General features: G+C 36.2%; 2 protein-coding genes across 2 annotated transcripts; one reads left to right on the plus strand and one right to left on the minus strand.

Annotated features, from left to right (window-relative positions):
- Positions 1-702: 702 nt before the first annotated feature.
- LOC143619519 (uncharacterized) lies at positions 703-1,711 on the plus strand. The gene is made up of 3 exons (XM_077091427.1): positions 703-823; positions 903-1,411; positions 1,523-1,711. The coding sequence occupies exons 1-3, from the start codon at positions 703-705 to the stop codon at positions 1,709-1,711; spliced, it is 819 nt and encodes a 272-aa protein (XP_076947542.1).
- Positions 1,712-9,013: 7,302 nt separating this feature from the next.
- LOC143619520 (uncharacterized) lies at positions 9,014-13,022 on the minus strand. The gene is made up of 6 exons (XM_077091428.1): positions 12,893-13,022; positions 12,446-12,810; positions 12,232-12,372; positions 11,642-12,181; positions 9,464-10,666; positions 9,014-9,358 (listed from the first exon to the last, which is right to left on the minus strand). The coding sequence occupies exons 1-6, from the start codon at positions 13,020-13,022 to the stop codon at positions 9,014-9,016; spliced, it is 2,724 nt and encodes a 907-aa protein (XP_076947543.1).
- Between the last annotated feature and the right edge of the window lie 2,061 nt (positions 13,023-15,083).

A 15,083-nucleotide genomic window follows, 5' to 3' on the forward strand; every position in this document is an offset into this window, starting at 1 on the left:
TGGCAATAATATATTTGAAATATGGGTATTCAAGAGATCACCAGGGTTTCCACGTGAAACCATCAACACCTCTCAGACTGAACGCTATGGGGCGCGGAGGGGGGGAGGAGGGGCACGGTGGGCTTCAAACGTCGCCGGGGGGCGCGGAGGGGGGAGCGGTGGAGGGGAAGCTAGGCGCGGAAGGGGGTGAGGTGGGGGGGCCCACCACCAATGGCTATAATACCGTTTAAAAAAAAATTGATAATATAAAATACATACATATATATATATAACCATTCACCCAATCTCTCCAAACATCCCATTCTCCTATTTAAACTTTATAAAACTTTCTCCCCAAATATGTCTTCTGACTCATCTTTCACATCCGACTTCCAGCCGATATCGACGATATTTTCAATTCGGATTCAGAGGATGAAGTGATATTTAGTGCCGTTCTACAGGCTGCCCAACTCGAAGTCCAACATTGTGAAAGCTCACAACCACTAAAAAGACGGCTTCATCTTCAACGGGATCGCGTAGGTGCGCATGACCGGTTGATGAAAGATTATTTTTTCGCCGGACGCGACTTTTGATTCGGAACGATTTCGGCGCCGTTTTCGGATGAGTCGCCAACTATTTTTACGAATAGTTGGTGATTTAGAAAGCGTTTATGCATTCTTCCAACAACGGGCGGACGCGAGAGGTAAACTGGGATATTCAACAATGCAAAAATGCACGGCGGCAATTCGACAACTAGCGTACAGGACTGCGAGCGACGCCATGGAAGAGTACTTACAGATGTCGGAGACAGTGGCTCGTGAAGCGCTTCACACATTCTGCGAATGTGAGTATTAATATTCTAATTATTTATTTCAAAATCGTAACATTTTAAGCATGAATTTCATAAAATTTGTTAAACTTAGGTATTCCACAACTATATCATAAAAAATATTTGAGGAAGCGGACTCAAAGCGACGTACAAAAAATATACGAGGTGCATCATCAAAGTTACGGTTTTCCCGGGATGCTTGGTAGCCTCGATTGCATGCATTGGGAATGGGAAGCCTGTCTTGTTGCTTGGCAAGGTCAATATCATCGGGGTGATCATGATGGCCCAATAGTTATTCTTGAGGCGGCTGCATCATTTGATCTTTGGATTTGGCATGCGTTTTTTGGGATGCCCGGTGCAAACAATGATGTAGCTGTGATTAATGCGTCTCCTATTTTTGACCGCCTCACAGATGGAGTCTCACCCGACATCTCATTTTCCACGAACGATGTCAACTACAAATACGGATATTATCTAGTCGATGGTATTTATCCGGAGTTGGCCACGTTGATTCTTAGCTTTGTGTGCCCGACTGACGAAAAACGTCAGTATTTCAAAAAAAAACACGAGTCGGCAAGAAAAGACATCGAAAAGGCATTCGGTGTATTAAAGAAACGTTGGTCTATCATTAGACAACCGACTCGTTTTCTACAAATGGATAAGTTAAGAAACATAATGTACACTTACATTATCTTGCATAATATGATATTGGAGGACTTGGGTAGAGCAATTTGCCAAGGCGAGTACAACGATGAGCCAGAGACGATCTGTACACTAAACGAAGATGAGAAACTTGCTAATTTATTAAAAACACGAAAAAAGGAAACGAATTTCAGCATTCGATCTGATTTGGTTGAACATCTTTGGAGTAATAAGCAAGATGACGGCGAGGACGACGACTAAAAATAGCTTTAATTTTTTTATATGTTTTTTATTTAATTTTTTTTGTATTATAGTATTATTTATTATTGTATTGGTTTTTTGTTTTATAAATAAAAAAAAAGGTTGGGCTTCGATGCCCCCAGTGCCCACGTGACGCTGACGTGGCACTGTGAATGAGCTTTGAAGCCCCCACCATAGCATAGCACGCAGCCTCAAAGGCTCAAAGGTAACACAATCTCTACATGAGTTATGTTGTACACTTACTTGAGATGGCCTCGTATCATGCCTTTATTGGTTTGATGTGTTATGTACACATACTAGGATGGGAAGCACAAGCACTAACTACTTTGTTTTTTTTAGATAAAAAAACTATATTGGTATCATTGTGGTTTTGGTATTTTAATTTTATTAAAATAAAGGATAATATTAATATATGTTTTATTATATATATATATATATATATATAATTTAAAAGAGGGAACTATATTTAATATTTAATAATAATAAAAGAGAGAAGCCGGAGAAAATGATAAGAAGAGATATAAAGTAAATACATGGCATGAGAGATCCTATTTTATAAAAGGACATAGGTGGATTGCATGAACAGTTAATTGGTTAATTAATGCATCTTATATGCGTGATATTGTCTATTATTATATACTATATAAAAACTGATAGTCGGTATTGTCACATACGAATTGGATTCATTTGCAAAATGGGATGTTGGTAAGTTGAAGTGTGATTTGGATTAAATGTTTACTTTGCAACTAAATTTGAAAACAAATTAACTCGCTATTATGTAAATTAAAGGACCGAATTGCTAAAATTATTGGTATAAAATCAACGAGAAGAATTTGATGTGTGCATTCTGCAACATAGAATTTGACAATTTGTGTACTGTGCCAGTCCAGAAAAGAAGAAAAATCAAATGAGCCAACTCTTATGCAATTGGGCTTGGGCTTGGGCTTTGACTTGGGAAAACGTAAAAGAAAAACAGAAGAAAACGTGAAAGTGTGAGACTGCGACTTTGTGACTTGTGAGGCCTTAATTGAAACTTAAAACACTTTAAAAGGGGAAGTTGGCCGGAACTTTGTAACGTACTAACGTGTTAGTTATTCGGTTTTGATTATAGAGTCACAGTATGATATTACAAGTAATTTTGGTGTTAAATTACATGGTTAGTACTTTTTTGGGCCTAATGGTCTTATCAACTGTTAGTGAGTGAGTTGTTTTAGGCTACACAAAGTGACATTAGATTATAATAATTATTTTTGGTGTTAAAAGGCATTTACATATATCACAAACAAACCACAAATATTTTTTGTGCTATATTTTTCATTTACACATACTCGACGTAAAATGCAAATGCTCTTGACAAAACTCACTAACGTGTATGGTAATTACTTCATATCTAGACTAGGGGTGTGAATTTCATACACTACATGAACCTAATACGAAATTCACGGGTTTGAGTTTGGTATAAAGGTTAGTGTTAGTTTCGGGTTGAAACAATGAACCCGTTTAACTAAACGGGTCGAGTTCGGGTCAACTCGACGGTTTTTACGGGTTGACCTGTTTAACCCATTTATTTTTTATTTTAATTTGTAATGTGTATTTTATGTAATAAATTAGATTGGTTGGGTATTTTATGTAAAAGATTTAAACCAAAAAAAATAGAAATTAACATAATATTTATAAATAAAATTCAGTTGTTTTATATAAATTTGAATTTTTTTGTTGTAAAAATGAAATTTAATGTATTAATATGTGAAAAAAATAAATAATTTTCAGGTTAATCGGTCGTGTTCAGGTCAACCTGTGAATATGCGGGTCATGTTCGGGTTCATGTGTCTTAAACGATTTTTGGGTTCGGGTTAAATTGTGGGGTTCGGGTCGTTGAAACTGCCAACCCGTGAACACTACCCATTTAACACCCCTAATATACACCGATATACCCACTCATGACCATGCAAGTAAAATATGTCTATAAGACCATGACAATGTAATCTTGAAAACGTGACTGACACATTACCATGTCCGTTTCTTTGCGTGTGGACATCTTTTGGACACATAGGTAGTCTAGACCCAGATTACATTTGATCGATCTTAATTCGTAGACCATCAATACCATAATACTAATTCCCACTAAATAACCAAAGACAAAAGAGTCAAAGAGGATGTATACATGTGACAAACATGGAGGTTTGCAACGTCAAATTAAATCAGTTGTAGTTAAAGATTTTAAATGGAAACGAATATCCCATTTTTTCTGTTTGGATTGGTTGGCGACCATTATAAAAACGTTTGTAAGATTTTATTGCAAATTATAGGCATATTAATGACGGATTACAAACGATTATGCATGTTGCCATCTATTCTCACCGAAAAACAGTCGAAAAGTCTAGGTATTAATTATCTTATCTTTAGTACGACCGACGATACAGCCGCCACAACCTTGTATAATATGCAAATGATAAAAAGGCCTTGGTGAAAATCCTACCCTAAGTATCACCGACGATAACCAATGGATAATACGTCACTAAGCAGTTTCCACGATAACAACCAAATTTGGATTGATTTACGTCTATGACCCGTCTGTAATATGAAAGTTATGGTATTTGTTGATGATTATAAGATTACTTTCTTTTTCAATTTTCCGTTTTTAGGGTTTTTTGTTGTGATTCTCAATTGAGTGCCGACATTCTCATGCGTAGATGAAAGACTCGACTTTCAAGTAGCCTCGTAACCATACTAAACCGAAATAACTCAATCATAAACGCATGCCTTATCTCCTTTGTGGCAACCAAATGTCGTTTCTCCTTTAATAAGCTCTAAAATAATAAAAGTATATTCTAGTCGAAAACAGCAAACAAAAATTACGTTTGCTTCAATACATTTGGTTGAACAATCTTCTAAATAAGCTTTTATATAAGTGATTTACTTTTTTTTTTAAATAAGCTTTATATAAGTTATTTACTTTTTTTTAAACTAAGCGGTTGTTGAACAATCTTATGCTGAGTCATTAAGATGTATGAATAATTAAAAGGGAGCTTCTGAATCATACAACATGTCTCTCAAATTTAATTATTAAGAGGTTTCATTAAATCATTATTAACCATTAAATTTAATTATTAAGAGGTTTCATTAAATCATTATTAACCATTAATAGGTGTCTGTTTAGTAAATCAAACATACTCAATCTTTTATTAATAGGTCTCTTGTTTAGAGAGTTTTTGAAGATTAAAAGATTGTAAAGAACGTTTGTTCTTGAACCTTTCGGTTCGTTTCTAACCTTTCGATTAGATGAAGTCTATGAATTAATCAATTGTGTTTGAGCCAATAATTAATTGTTATTTCTTTGGTTATTATGATGGAATAAATCAAATACGGAATTTCCAAGAAGAAAATTAATTGAGCCGACAATCAAGGGAGCTGCATGTTGATTCATCTTTTTCAAAATTCAGATTTTAAAATAAATTATACTAATAGGTTGGTTATTATAGAGTGGAATTTTAAATTGACCGTTGAATCAAGATTTGTTCTCAGTAAGAGCAGTAACTCCTTTAACTCACGTGTTCCTTCTCCTTAATAACACAACTACAACTGTAGATACAAAACCGTTCCTTCTTCCTCAATTGGATTCTACAAAACCGTTGATATGAACGACAACACAATCTGAGCCCCCCTGATTTGATTTCGCTTACTTCACACAAACCTTCAATTCAATCAAGCAATCCTTCTACAGTTGTTGATCGGTATTTTAAATTTGTAGCCATGGTATGTTCAATTTCTGTTTCATATTCAGTTTTATATCCATAATTTACTCGATTTTTAGTTGATAATTGGAACCATAGCGACGTTATTGGTTTAATCGAGGATTTTTGTGTTTCGGTACTATTAGTGTTAGGTTATGTATAGACTTATTATAAGAATTAAATTAGTAATTTTGCGAGTGTTTGATTTTATGCTTCAATGAGACCTACCAAGTTTAATGGTAAATCAAGTATTTGTTTTTGGGATATAAGTAGTTTTGCAGACTTAGGGATATTGCTTTTGGATATTCGTTTGGTATTATGGGAAATTAGTAAATTTTGTTAGGGATATTTGTTTGATGTTATGGGAAATTAGTAATTTTGTAAATTTTGGTTATGAGAATTTAAGTATTTGTTTTTGGGATATTAGTGATTATATGTTTGTTGAGTAATGAGAACAAAATAACCAACTGTTGTAAAATAGGTGTCTAGGGGATGGGCTTTGTATTTAAGTTGTAAAATAATCATCTTTATCATGCTTAGTGCTTAATGGTTTTTTATTACTAGTTTATAGTAGTAATACAAGTCAGCTCGTTGATAAACCTAATGCTTAGAACTCTAAATCATTTTTCATGAAAACTTTGTTGTGTGTCGTCTACTTAAACAACTCACTACTGATAAACATATTTGGATGCAGGTTTATCGTTGCCCAACGAGTTGACCACCTCAAAATGTTCTTCATAAATTTCCCAGCTGTTGTTGTATTCAAATTGTAGGTGACGCTTTACCTATTATCCTACTTTTATTGTTCATAATTATGCTAATTTTTCATTCTAATTGCTTTATATATATTTGTGTATGGTAGGTTCTTCTTCCTAGATTGCATTAGCGGGATTGGAATCATATATCTTTGGGAGGTAAATGTTGTTTTATTATTTATTTTTTACATTTTGAAGAATTTTTGTTTTGTGTAATAAGTTTATTTTTGTAAATAGTTTTATCAGTGGCCCCATGGTTGGAGGACATGCAGGATTTACCAATTCTGCCCCTACTTTCACAAGTAAAGGAGAGCAACATGGGCTGGGTTAGGAAACGAATCAGACGTGCATGGGTCAAAATGGGTTGCTTGACTTTCATCAAATTTGCAGGTCAAACCACCTTGCTCATTCACTAAAGAAGAAACCAAATACTTGACAAAACGCACTCAAGATGGTTTGACTGAAGTTGTTAAGGTGAGGCAGATTACTTGTCTTTAGAGATGACAAAATGGGCTGGTTGGGAAATAGGTCAAAATAGGTATCCTCTTTTGCATAGAGTGGACCGGTTGACCGAAATTACTTGTCTCATATTTACTTGCTTTTTTAAGAAATATTGAACACCACTGATGTACGATACAGACACCAATGTACATAGGGAAAACGTAGTCACGGGTTGCTTAGATAGTCATGCGGGCGTATGATAGAGAGAAAAATGGTTATATGGGTCGTATGAGGGCCAATTCACACGGCTGGTATGATTTGCCGACTGAAAAAGAAATGACTATGTGACCATACACAAAGCCATATGGGTCGTGTGACCTTTTTCTCGCAAATCATGCGCGCCATATGGCATACTTTGGCTCGTAGGATGGGACAAAAAAATATCAATAAGGTCTGTAGCTAGTGCACATTTTTGGTGGTGTATTGGTGGTAGCAGGACACTAAATATATATCATGCCATATAGAGTTATAAAAGCTATATTTGTTCAACAATAAACCCGCTAAATAAAATGGTTAAGAAAACTTGGCAATATTGTTTTTTTAATCTGCATTTGAGCATACTTGATTAATCTTGTGTTCTTTTTATCATATGTATAAATAGCCAAACGTCTTTGTTCTGAACTAGGGCAATGGCAGATCTGAAAAGAGGTTATTGTCACCTTAGATAGTTTCTGGATGTTTTATTCGTATTGATGAGAAATAAAATTTTTCGAAGATGCTGTTGAGGATCTTGAGGTTCGGCTTGCCATGAGAGATGGTCGATTTGAAGGTTATGTACATGTTGAATTTGCCACCCCTGGTGCAACTCGGAAGGTTTGGCATAATTCTATTAATTGTAGGCTCTCAAACTCAATGGAGATTTATTACTCGCTCGTCCTGCAAGACTTGATTTAGCTTTAGAAAAGGGTGCATACACTCTGAGTTACGGGTAAATGATTGTTTCCTGGTAAGTTTTAACACTCTGGTTTGTTTAATTTTGTTGTTGTCTTCTACATTTAAAAAGTTAGATGGAGAATATACATTTAAATTGTGTTATAGGTGTACAGTAGGGTGATAGTTTGTTGATTTTGGTATGTTGGTCAACTAATTTGAGATAGTATAGTTTTTAAATTTGTCATAAGTTATTTATGGGTATGTACAAGAATTTAATCAATATTCCCTGCAAATGTAATTTCTCTATTGGTTGTCACAGATGCTAACGATATGTGGTACTAACTTCTATCTAACTTTGTATGCAGTGTTACCATGAAGGTGTCTTCGAAAGTATCTTCCTATGTTGATCAGGGTATATATTATATGTACATCCATCTAATGCTTAGACACTTGGGGCATGGAACACTTAAACCACAGTATGTCGTACTTTTAACCACTTTGCAATGTTTTTTTAATTTTTTTTTGGTATTAGATCTAATTTTAGAGTTAGACCTCTAGGTCTCAGGGTAATTTTGTATTTCAATGTTTTTACACACTTGGATAATTAGCATAACAGTAGTTAAGAGATTTATCATGGGTTCATCGGGTTCTAAAAAGAACTCAATTGGTGCATTTTTAAAATATAAAATTAATGCTCACAAGGTGTGTGTATATATATATATGTATGTATATATATATATATATATATATATATATATGTTATATGTAATTTTGTGGGGAATGATATGAACTAGCAGCATTATATCAATGTATTTGATCATGTTGGTTTTTGAGATGGATCTGGCCCATATGGTTTTGATCAATACATGTTGGAAGAACAATTGATAACAAAACAAAGAACACAGAATTTTGGTGGACAAAGAAGTCCTTTTCTGATTTTATTAAAACTGAATGTATGATACTTAAAAAACAATAAATTTAATTGCCTTATTTATAGGCTGCTAATACTTGGAGAACAAGTATCCTAATTTAACTCGAACTCAAATTAAACCTGTGACTCAAACTCTAATTACCAGCTATCTTAATCTAAACAGACTCTATTATAATAAAACATACTTTAATAAAAGACAATTATACCCCTTCAAATTAAACCATCAATCCATAAACAAATCTGGATTAATTCTTCATTCACCCCCTTAATCCTAATTTTCTCCTCCAAGATCCACCATTCCGAGCAACTCTCTCATCTCAGCGAACTTTATTCTCGGTAAGGCTTTCGTTAAAATATCAGCCCACTGCACTTTTCCACTGATGTGTTCCACTTTAACTTCTCCTTCTTCAATGCACTCTCGAATGAAAAGGAAACGAGTACTTATATGTTTGCTCCTTTTGTTAAAAACTGGATTTTTCAACAACGCGATAGCTGACACGTTATCTACTCATAGTAGCACTTCTTTCGGTTCCTGACCTGTTGTCTCGCTTAACAAACTTCTCAACCATAAAGCATGTTGAGCTGCAGCTGCGGCTGCCATAAACTCAGATTCACACGAGGAAAGTGCAACCCTACATTGTTTTTGTGAATACCAAGACACAATGGCTTTACCGTAGTAGAACGCCATCCCGGTTGTACTTCTGCCATCACACTGATTAGTACCATGGCTGCTATCACTATAGGCAGTCAATTCTTTCTTCCCATTTCTGCCATAAGTTAACCCGTAATTGATCGTACTCTTCACATAGCGCAGAATCTGTTTCACCACAAGCATATGACTTTGTTTCGATTCCTGCATAAACCAACTAGCCACACCGACTGAGTAGCTCAAATCTGGTCTTATGTGAACTAGATACCTAAGACTCCCGATAAGTCGTCAGTATTCAATCTGGTCAACAGCCTCACCATCTTCATCTTTAGTGAGGTGTAGTCTATCCTCCATAGGAACTTTTGCAAGATTGCAGTTTATCATTCTAGCATTCTCCAAAATCTTTTGAGCATACCCGCTTTGTTTTATCGAGATCCCATCTTTGTGCTGGTCTACCTTGATACCGAGATAGTAGGACAGTGGTCCTAGATCACTCATCTCGAACTCTTGTTTCATTTGAGCCTTGAACTTATCTATTATTGCTAAACTTGTCCCGGTGACTATTAAGTCATCGACATATACTCCCACTATTGTCACCGAGTTTTTTTCAGTTCTTGTGTAAACAACTTGTTCACTAGGACATCTTTTGAACTTCAATCGTTTAAGTGTTGCATTTAGTCGTTCATTCCAAGCTCGAGGAGCTTGGCGAAGGCCATATAAAGCCTTGTATAAACGATACACTTTATCTTCTTTTCCAGGTACAATAAATCCCTCGGGTTGTTGTACGTATACCTCTTCTTTTAGCTCTCCATGAAAGAAAGCCGTCTTCACATCCATATGATGGATACTCCACTCTTCTCGTGCTGCTAAGGCAAATAAAAGTCTGATGGTTTCAAGTCGGGCCACCGGAGCGAACACTTCTTCAAAATCAATGCCCGGCATTTGAACATACCCTTTCGCCACCAATCTTGCTTTATATTTTATTATATTCCCATCAGCATCACGTTTTACTTTGAAAATCCATTTTAACCCAATTGACTTATGACCCTTTGGTAAATCAACAAGCTTCCAGGTTCGGTTTCGCTCGATTGAAGCAATCTCACTTTTCATGGCAGCTTCCCATTCTTTAATTCCAATTGCTTCTGAATGGTTTCTTGGTTCTTCATCAATTAACAAAACCTCTTCGATTGCTAGCTGCTCAATTGGGGCTGATTCGGTGTAAACAGCCCCGATCGGTTTGAACCCACGTGATGGGGTATCATCAAACGTATCATGATCGGGCTGTGATGGACCAGCCAAGTTGTCATCCGGGTTTGGTTCTGGGTAAATAAAATTCTGACTAGATTCGTTCTTTCCACGGACTCGAGGTCTTCTATCAATAGCGGTCGGGTTTGGTGAGTCAATGTCAGTCTCATCAAACTGATCAGAATCTGCATTCTGATTTGGGTCAACATTCGGGCTTGGCATATCATCCTGATCTGGATCAGAAATTGTATTCTGGTCGTCTTCTTGCTGCACTCAGAAATTAACCCACTCTGGTTCGGATTCTAAGTCAACATCTTTCATATAATCAGCCCAATTATACCCTTTAGCCTCATCGAATTCTACATCTCTGCTTACATTGACCCGATTTTGATCTGGATCATAAAGTCAATAAGCTTTGCTGCCCGGTTCTGTGCCGAGATAAACTACTTGCTTGCTTCGATCATCTAACTTTTTCAGATTCACCGGAGGTGTTTTCATGTAACCCTGACACCCGAAAACGCGAAGATGACTGAGGTTTGGTGTGTAACCCTTCCAAGTCTCATATGGTGTCCTGTTTTTCAATGGTTTCGTCGGGACTCGATTTAGAATAAACATAGCATGCCTAAGATCCTCACCCCACAAATCTTGTGGTACGTTCATTGCTTTTAGCATGCTACGTGTAGTGTTTAAGATTGACCGGTTTCGCCTCTCGACAACACCGTTCTGTTGCGGTGTGTAAGGGGCCGAGAACATTCATTTTATGCCCGTTTGATCACAATAGGCTGTAAATAAATTGTTCAAAAACTCTCCACCCCTATCATTTCTTAGGGTTTTCACTTTTAACTCACGTTCTCGTTCAACCTCTTCTTTAAAATTTTTAAACACATTTAAGGCATCTGTTTTAGTTTTAATAGCATACACCCACATGAAACGGGTGTGGTCATCTACCAGCAACATGAAATACCGATTTCCACCTTGGGTCGGTGGTGAGATTGGTCCACACAGATATGTGTGGATCAATTCTAGTGGTTTACTAGCTCGAAATTTGGTTTTCTTGGGAAAGGGTAAACGGCGTTGCTTTCCCAACATGCATGAATTGCAAACCTTTGAAATTTTTGAAATCTTTGGTACACCACGTACCAGGTTCGAGCTAGTCATGTGATTTATTGACTGAAAATTTAAATGACCTAGCCTCGCATGCCATAACCATGCTTGGTCGGTTATAGAGGTTAGGAGACATACCGGTTTGCCAATCTTTAAGTCTTTCTTGTATAGACGATTCTTAGAACGTGGAACTTTCATAAGAAGACGTCCACCCTCGACCTCGTTCTCGTATAACCATAAATATTCATCAACCATTACCACCTTGCACCCGACTTCTGTTAGTTGACCAAGGCTTAGGATGTTACTACACAACTTTGGAATGTAGTAAACATCGTTGAACACGCGTTGTTCTCCATTCTTGCAATCAAAAACAATTGATCCTTTACCTTCGATCTTTATTGTGGACCCGTCCCCGAACTTCACAAGACCGTTAATGTTTGAATCGATCTCGGTGAAGTGGGTCTTGTCACCCGTCATGTGGTTAGACGCTCCATTGTCCAAATACCATGTCTCACCTGTTTTATGGTCATTAGCATAAAGAACCGGGTGTACCTTATCTTCATTTAAAAGGATTTTGTCTGTTTTGGATATGGCCGAAACCATCATTAGTGTACCACCCTCCTTTGATTTGGTCAAATTCGCTTGCTGTTCTTTAGGTTGGTCTTTCAGCTTCGGGCACTCCCACACAAAGTGACCGTGTTCGTTACAGTTGTAACAACGAACTTTACTTTTATCACGAGTTTGGCTGTCATCTCTCCGGTTGTCATTGCCTCTTCCTCTGCCTCAACCTTGTCCACGGCCCCGACCTCTTCCACGGGAACCAGAATTCGAAGAACCTCGTCCATGCTGATTTCGGTAATTATTAAAGCCTTTGTTGCCATTTGTCTTTGAATATAATAGCTTACCGTCCTGATCAGATTGGTTCATGGTATATAATTTGACCCGATCTTCAAACGCTTTCAACCTACCGATAGCATCTTCGAAAGGCATATTATCCAAATCTTCCGATTGTTCAATTGATGCTACAATCGGAAGGTATCTAATCGGTAACGAGTTGAAGAGTTTTCTCACCTGCACTTCTGGTTCAAGAGTTGAACCGAGACTTTTAAACTTGCCTTCTATTGCACTGATCTTGGCCGCGAAGTCATCGATCGACTCGGTTTCTTTCATCTTCAAAGATTCCAGTTCTGATCTAAGAACATGTAACCGGGCCTTTTGAACACGGTCTGCGCCCAAGAAACGTACTCGTATTGCTTCCCAAACTTCATGAGCCCTAGCATACTTTGAAACTTGATTTAAAATATCCTCTGGCAGCGATTGGAACAACAAAGCCAAAGTGGTTCGGTTCCTTCGATCATCTTGTGCCTCCCGTTACTGGATCAATCGCACCTGCTAAGTCGTAAGCGCCCAAAACAGCTCGGACCACAACAGACCAAGACGTGTAGTTTGTTGTGGTTAATTTTGGACATTGTAGGTTAATATTCTGATGATCTCTACCCTGTGGTTGTTGGTCAGCCATTGTCTTCCTCAAATCAAGAGATAAAACTTACCAGATATTAAACTTGATCCCCAAGTTGTCGGTTCTGGTTTTGATCAGTTAGACTCCCTGATCAGTTTCCGGTTCTTGATTCTGGTCGTCAGCAGCTACAACTTCCTGGTTCCAATTGGTTTTGACACCCCAACTGAAACTGCCCCTTTGATCTTCTCGAGCTGAAGCTCTGATACCAATTGTTGGAAGAACAATTGATAACAAAAAAAAGAACACGGAATTTTGGTGGACAAAGAAGTCCTTTTCTAATTTTATTAAAACTGAATGTATGATACTTAAAAAACAATAAATCTAATTGCCTTATTTATAGGCTGCTAATATTTGGAGAACAAGTATCCTAATTTAACTCAAACTCAGATTAAACCTGTGACTCAAACTCTAATTACCAGCTATCTTAATCTAAACAGACTCTATTATAATAAAACATACTTTAATAAAAGACAATTATACCCCTTCAAATTAAACCATCCATAAACAAATCTGGATTAATTCTTCAATACGAGTGGTTTATTTGTTTAAAATGTATCAATTTCTTGGGTCGCTTAATGGACTGGTGAAATTGTAGAGAACGTGATATGTAGAGCCAATAACTACATGAATTTTGTACTGGCAGTATTGCTACCATGCATTAAGATGCTCTATAATTACTAAAATGCCATATTAGCTTATTAATGACAAGATGAGTTGAGAGATGCACTTCTACTGGTGCTTGCTAGCAAAAAAGATCTTCCAAATGCAATGAATGCAGCTGAGATCACTAATAAACCTGGTGTCCACTCTCTTAGACAGTGCCACTGATAATTAAATATAAGAGCCTTAATCCAATTAAATAGTCGCATTATTATTATACTTTCAATCGACCAATATACAAACTCACTTATTCTTTTGCTCAGGTACATCCAAAGCACTTGTGCTCCCTCAGGCAAGGGATTTTATGAAGGTTTGGACTCGCTTTCCCTTAACATTGCAAACAAGGGAAGTGAAACAATTTTCACATGATTTATAGTTAATAAAATAACAAAACAAAGTGTGCATATAGGCTACAATTGTGAGTAATAAGCAATATTTGTCAATTAATTTACAGGCATGAGGCAATGCGAGAGGAGGTTGGCAGTTTGTGGTATCGGTTTTGGAAGTTGTTATTTGCAGGGGTAATTTGCTTTTAATATACATTGTTCTTTTGGATTAAAAGTATGTGTTTGGTGGGTTGGTTATTATTCTTTTGATATGAAATTGTTATGTTCTCGTGGTGGATAGATTTACCATGTAGTTTGTTGGTATGCTATTATATGATATGGCAAATTCACCAACTCAACAAATGCTTCATGCTATCCAATAGGTGTTATTTTCCCTATATAAACTTGGTTATGGACCGGACATGTGAATCACTAAAAATTAACAATTATTTATAAAAGGAGGCCATCAAACCTTCCAATACAAACTTATCAGAATTTATCTTTTAACCTTTTCTTTCCTATAACTAAAATGTAAACTGCAATTTTTGGTAGTCAAAAATTAAAGGTTTCAAAAGAAAATCTGGAAAAGAAACCTAGGCGGGAGTGTGATCGTTATAGAATTGTAAACCTGAAATATTTGGGTACTGTATTCAAACATGAGAGATTGAGAGCAAATAAGCAAATCACCAATTGCAATAATACTTTACAATGCTTTTTAGTGGCAATTCACCCACACTCTCTTTTATTCTTAGTCATGTGTATATATATATATATATGTTTAATTTCAGGAAAAAAATGAAATTACTGTGAGAAATGTGAGAAATGAATACGGACAACTAGTTTTATTTTAGGTTTTAAATGTTTTAAAATAAATGAAAAAAATGTAAATGCAACAATAAATGCATTCTCTCTCTTCAATTAATACAACTAATATAACCATAATAAATTTCTCTATAATTAATATACCTAATTAATTTAACTATAATAATTAAAAAGGTAAAAATACTAATTTAGTTTTATATATAAGTTATTTACCCCCTTCTAATTTATCCAACAAAAATATAATTTATTCATA

This window comes from Bidens hawaiensis, unplaced genomic scaffold, assembly GCF_021521415.1.
Source record: "Bidens hawaiensis isolate Kalapana, Puna unplaced genomic scaffold, B.hawaiensis_p1.1 tig00002477_1, whole genome shotgun sequence".
NCBI lineage: Eukaryota > Viridiplantae > Streptophyta > Magnoliopsida > Asterales > Asteraceae > Bidens > Bidens hawaiensis.

Bases quoted from the DNA above. Each gene is read 5' to 3' on its own strand.
- LOC143619520 (XM_077091428.1), bottom strand. From the start codon at position 13,022: ATGGCTGACCAACAACCACAGGGTAGAGATCATCAGAATATTAACCTA. The intron at 12,811-12,892 runs GTGCGATTGATC...AATCGCTGCCAG, and splicing joins GGGCGCTTACGACTTAGCAG to AGGATATTTTAAATCAAGTT. The intron at 12,373-12,445 runs GTCAAATTATAT...ATGGCAACAAAG, and splicing joins TGAAAGCGTTTGAAGATCGG to GCTTTAATAATTACCGAAAT.
- LOC143619519 (XM_077091427.1), top strand. From the start codon at position 703: ATGCAAAAATGCACGGCGGCAATTCGACAACTAGCGTACAGGACTGCG. The intron at 824-902 runs GTGAGTATTAAT...TGTTAAACTTAG, and splicing joins GCTTCACACATTCTGCGAAT to GTATTCCACAACTATATCAT. The intron at 1,412-1,522 runs GTATTAAAGAAA...ATGATATTGGAG, and splicing joins ACATCGAAAAGGCATTCGGT to GACTTGGGTAGAGCAATTTG.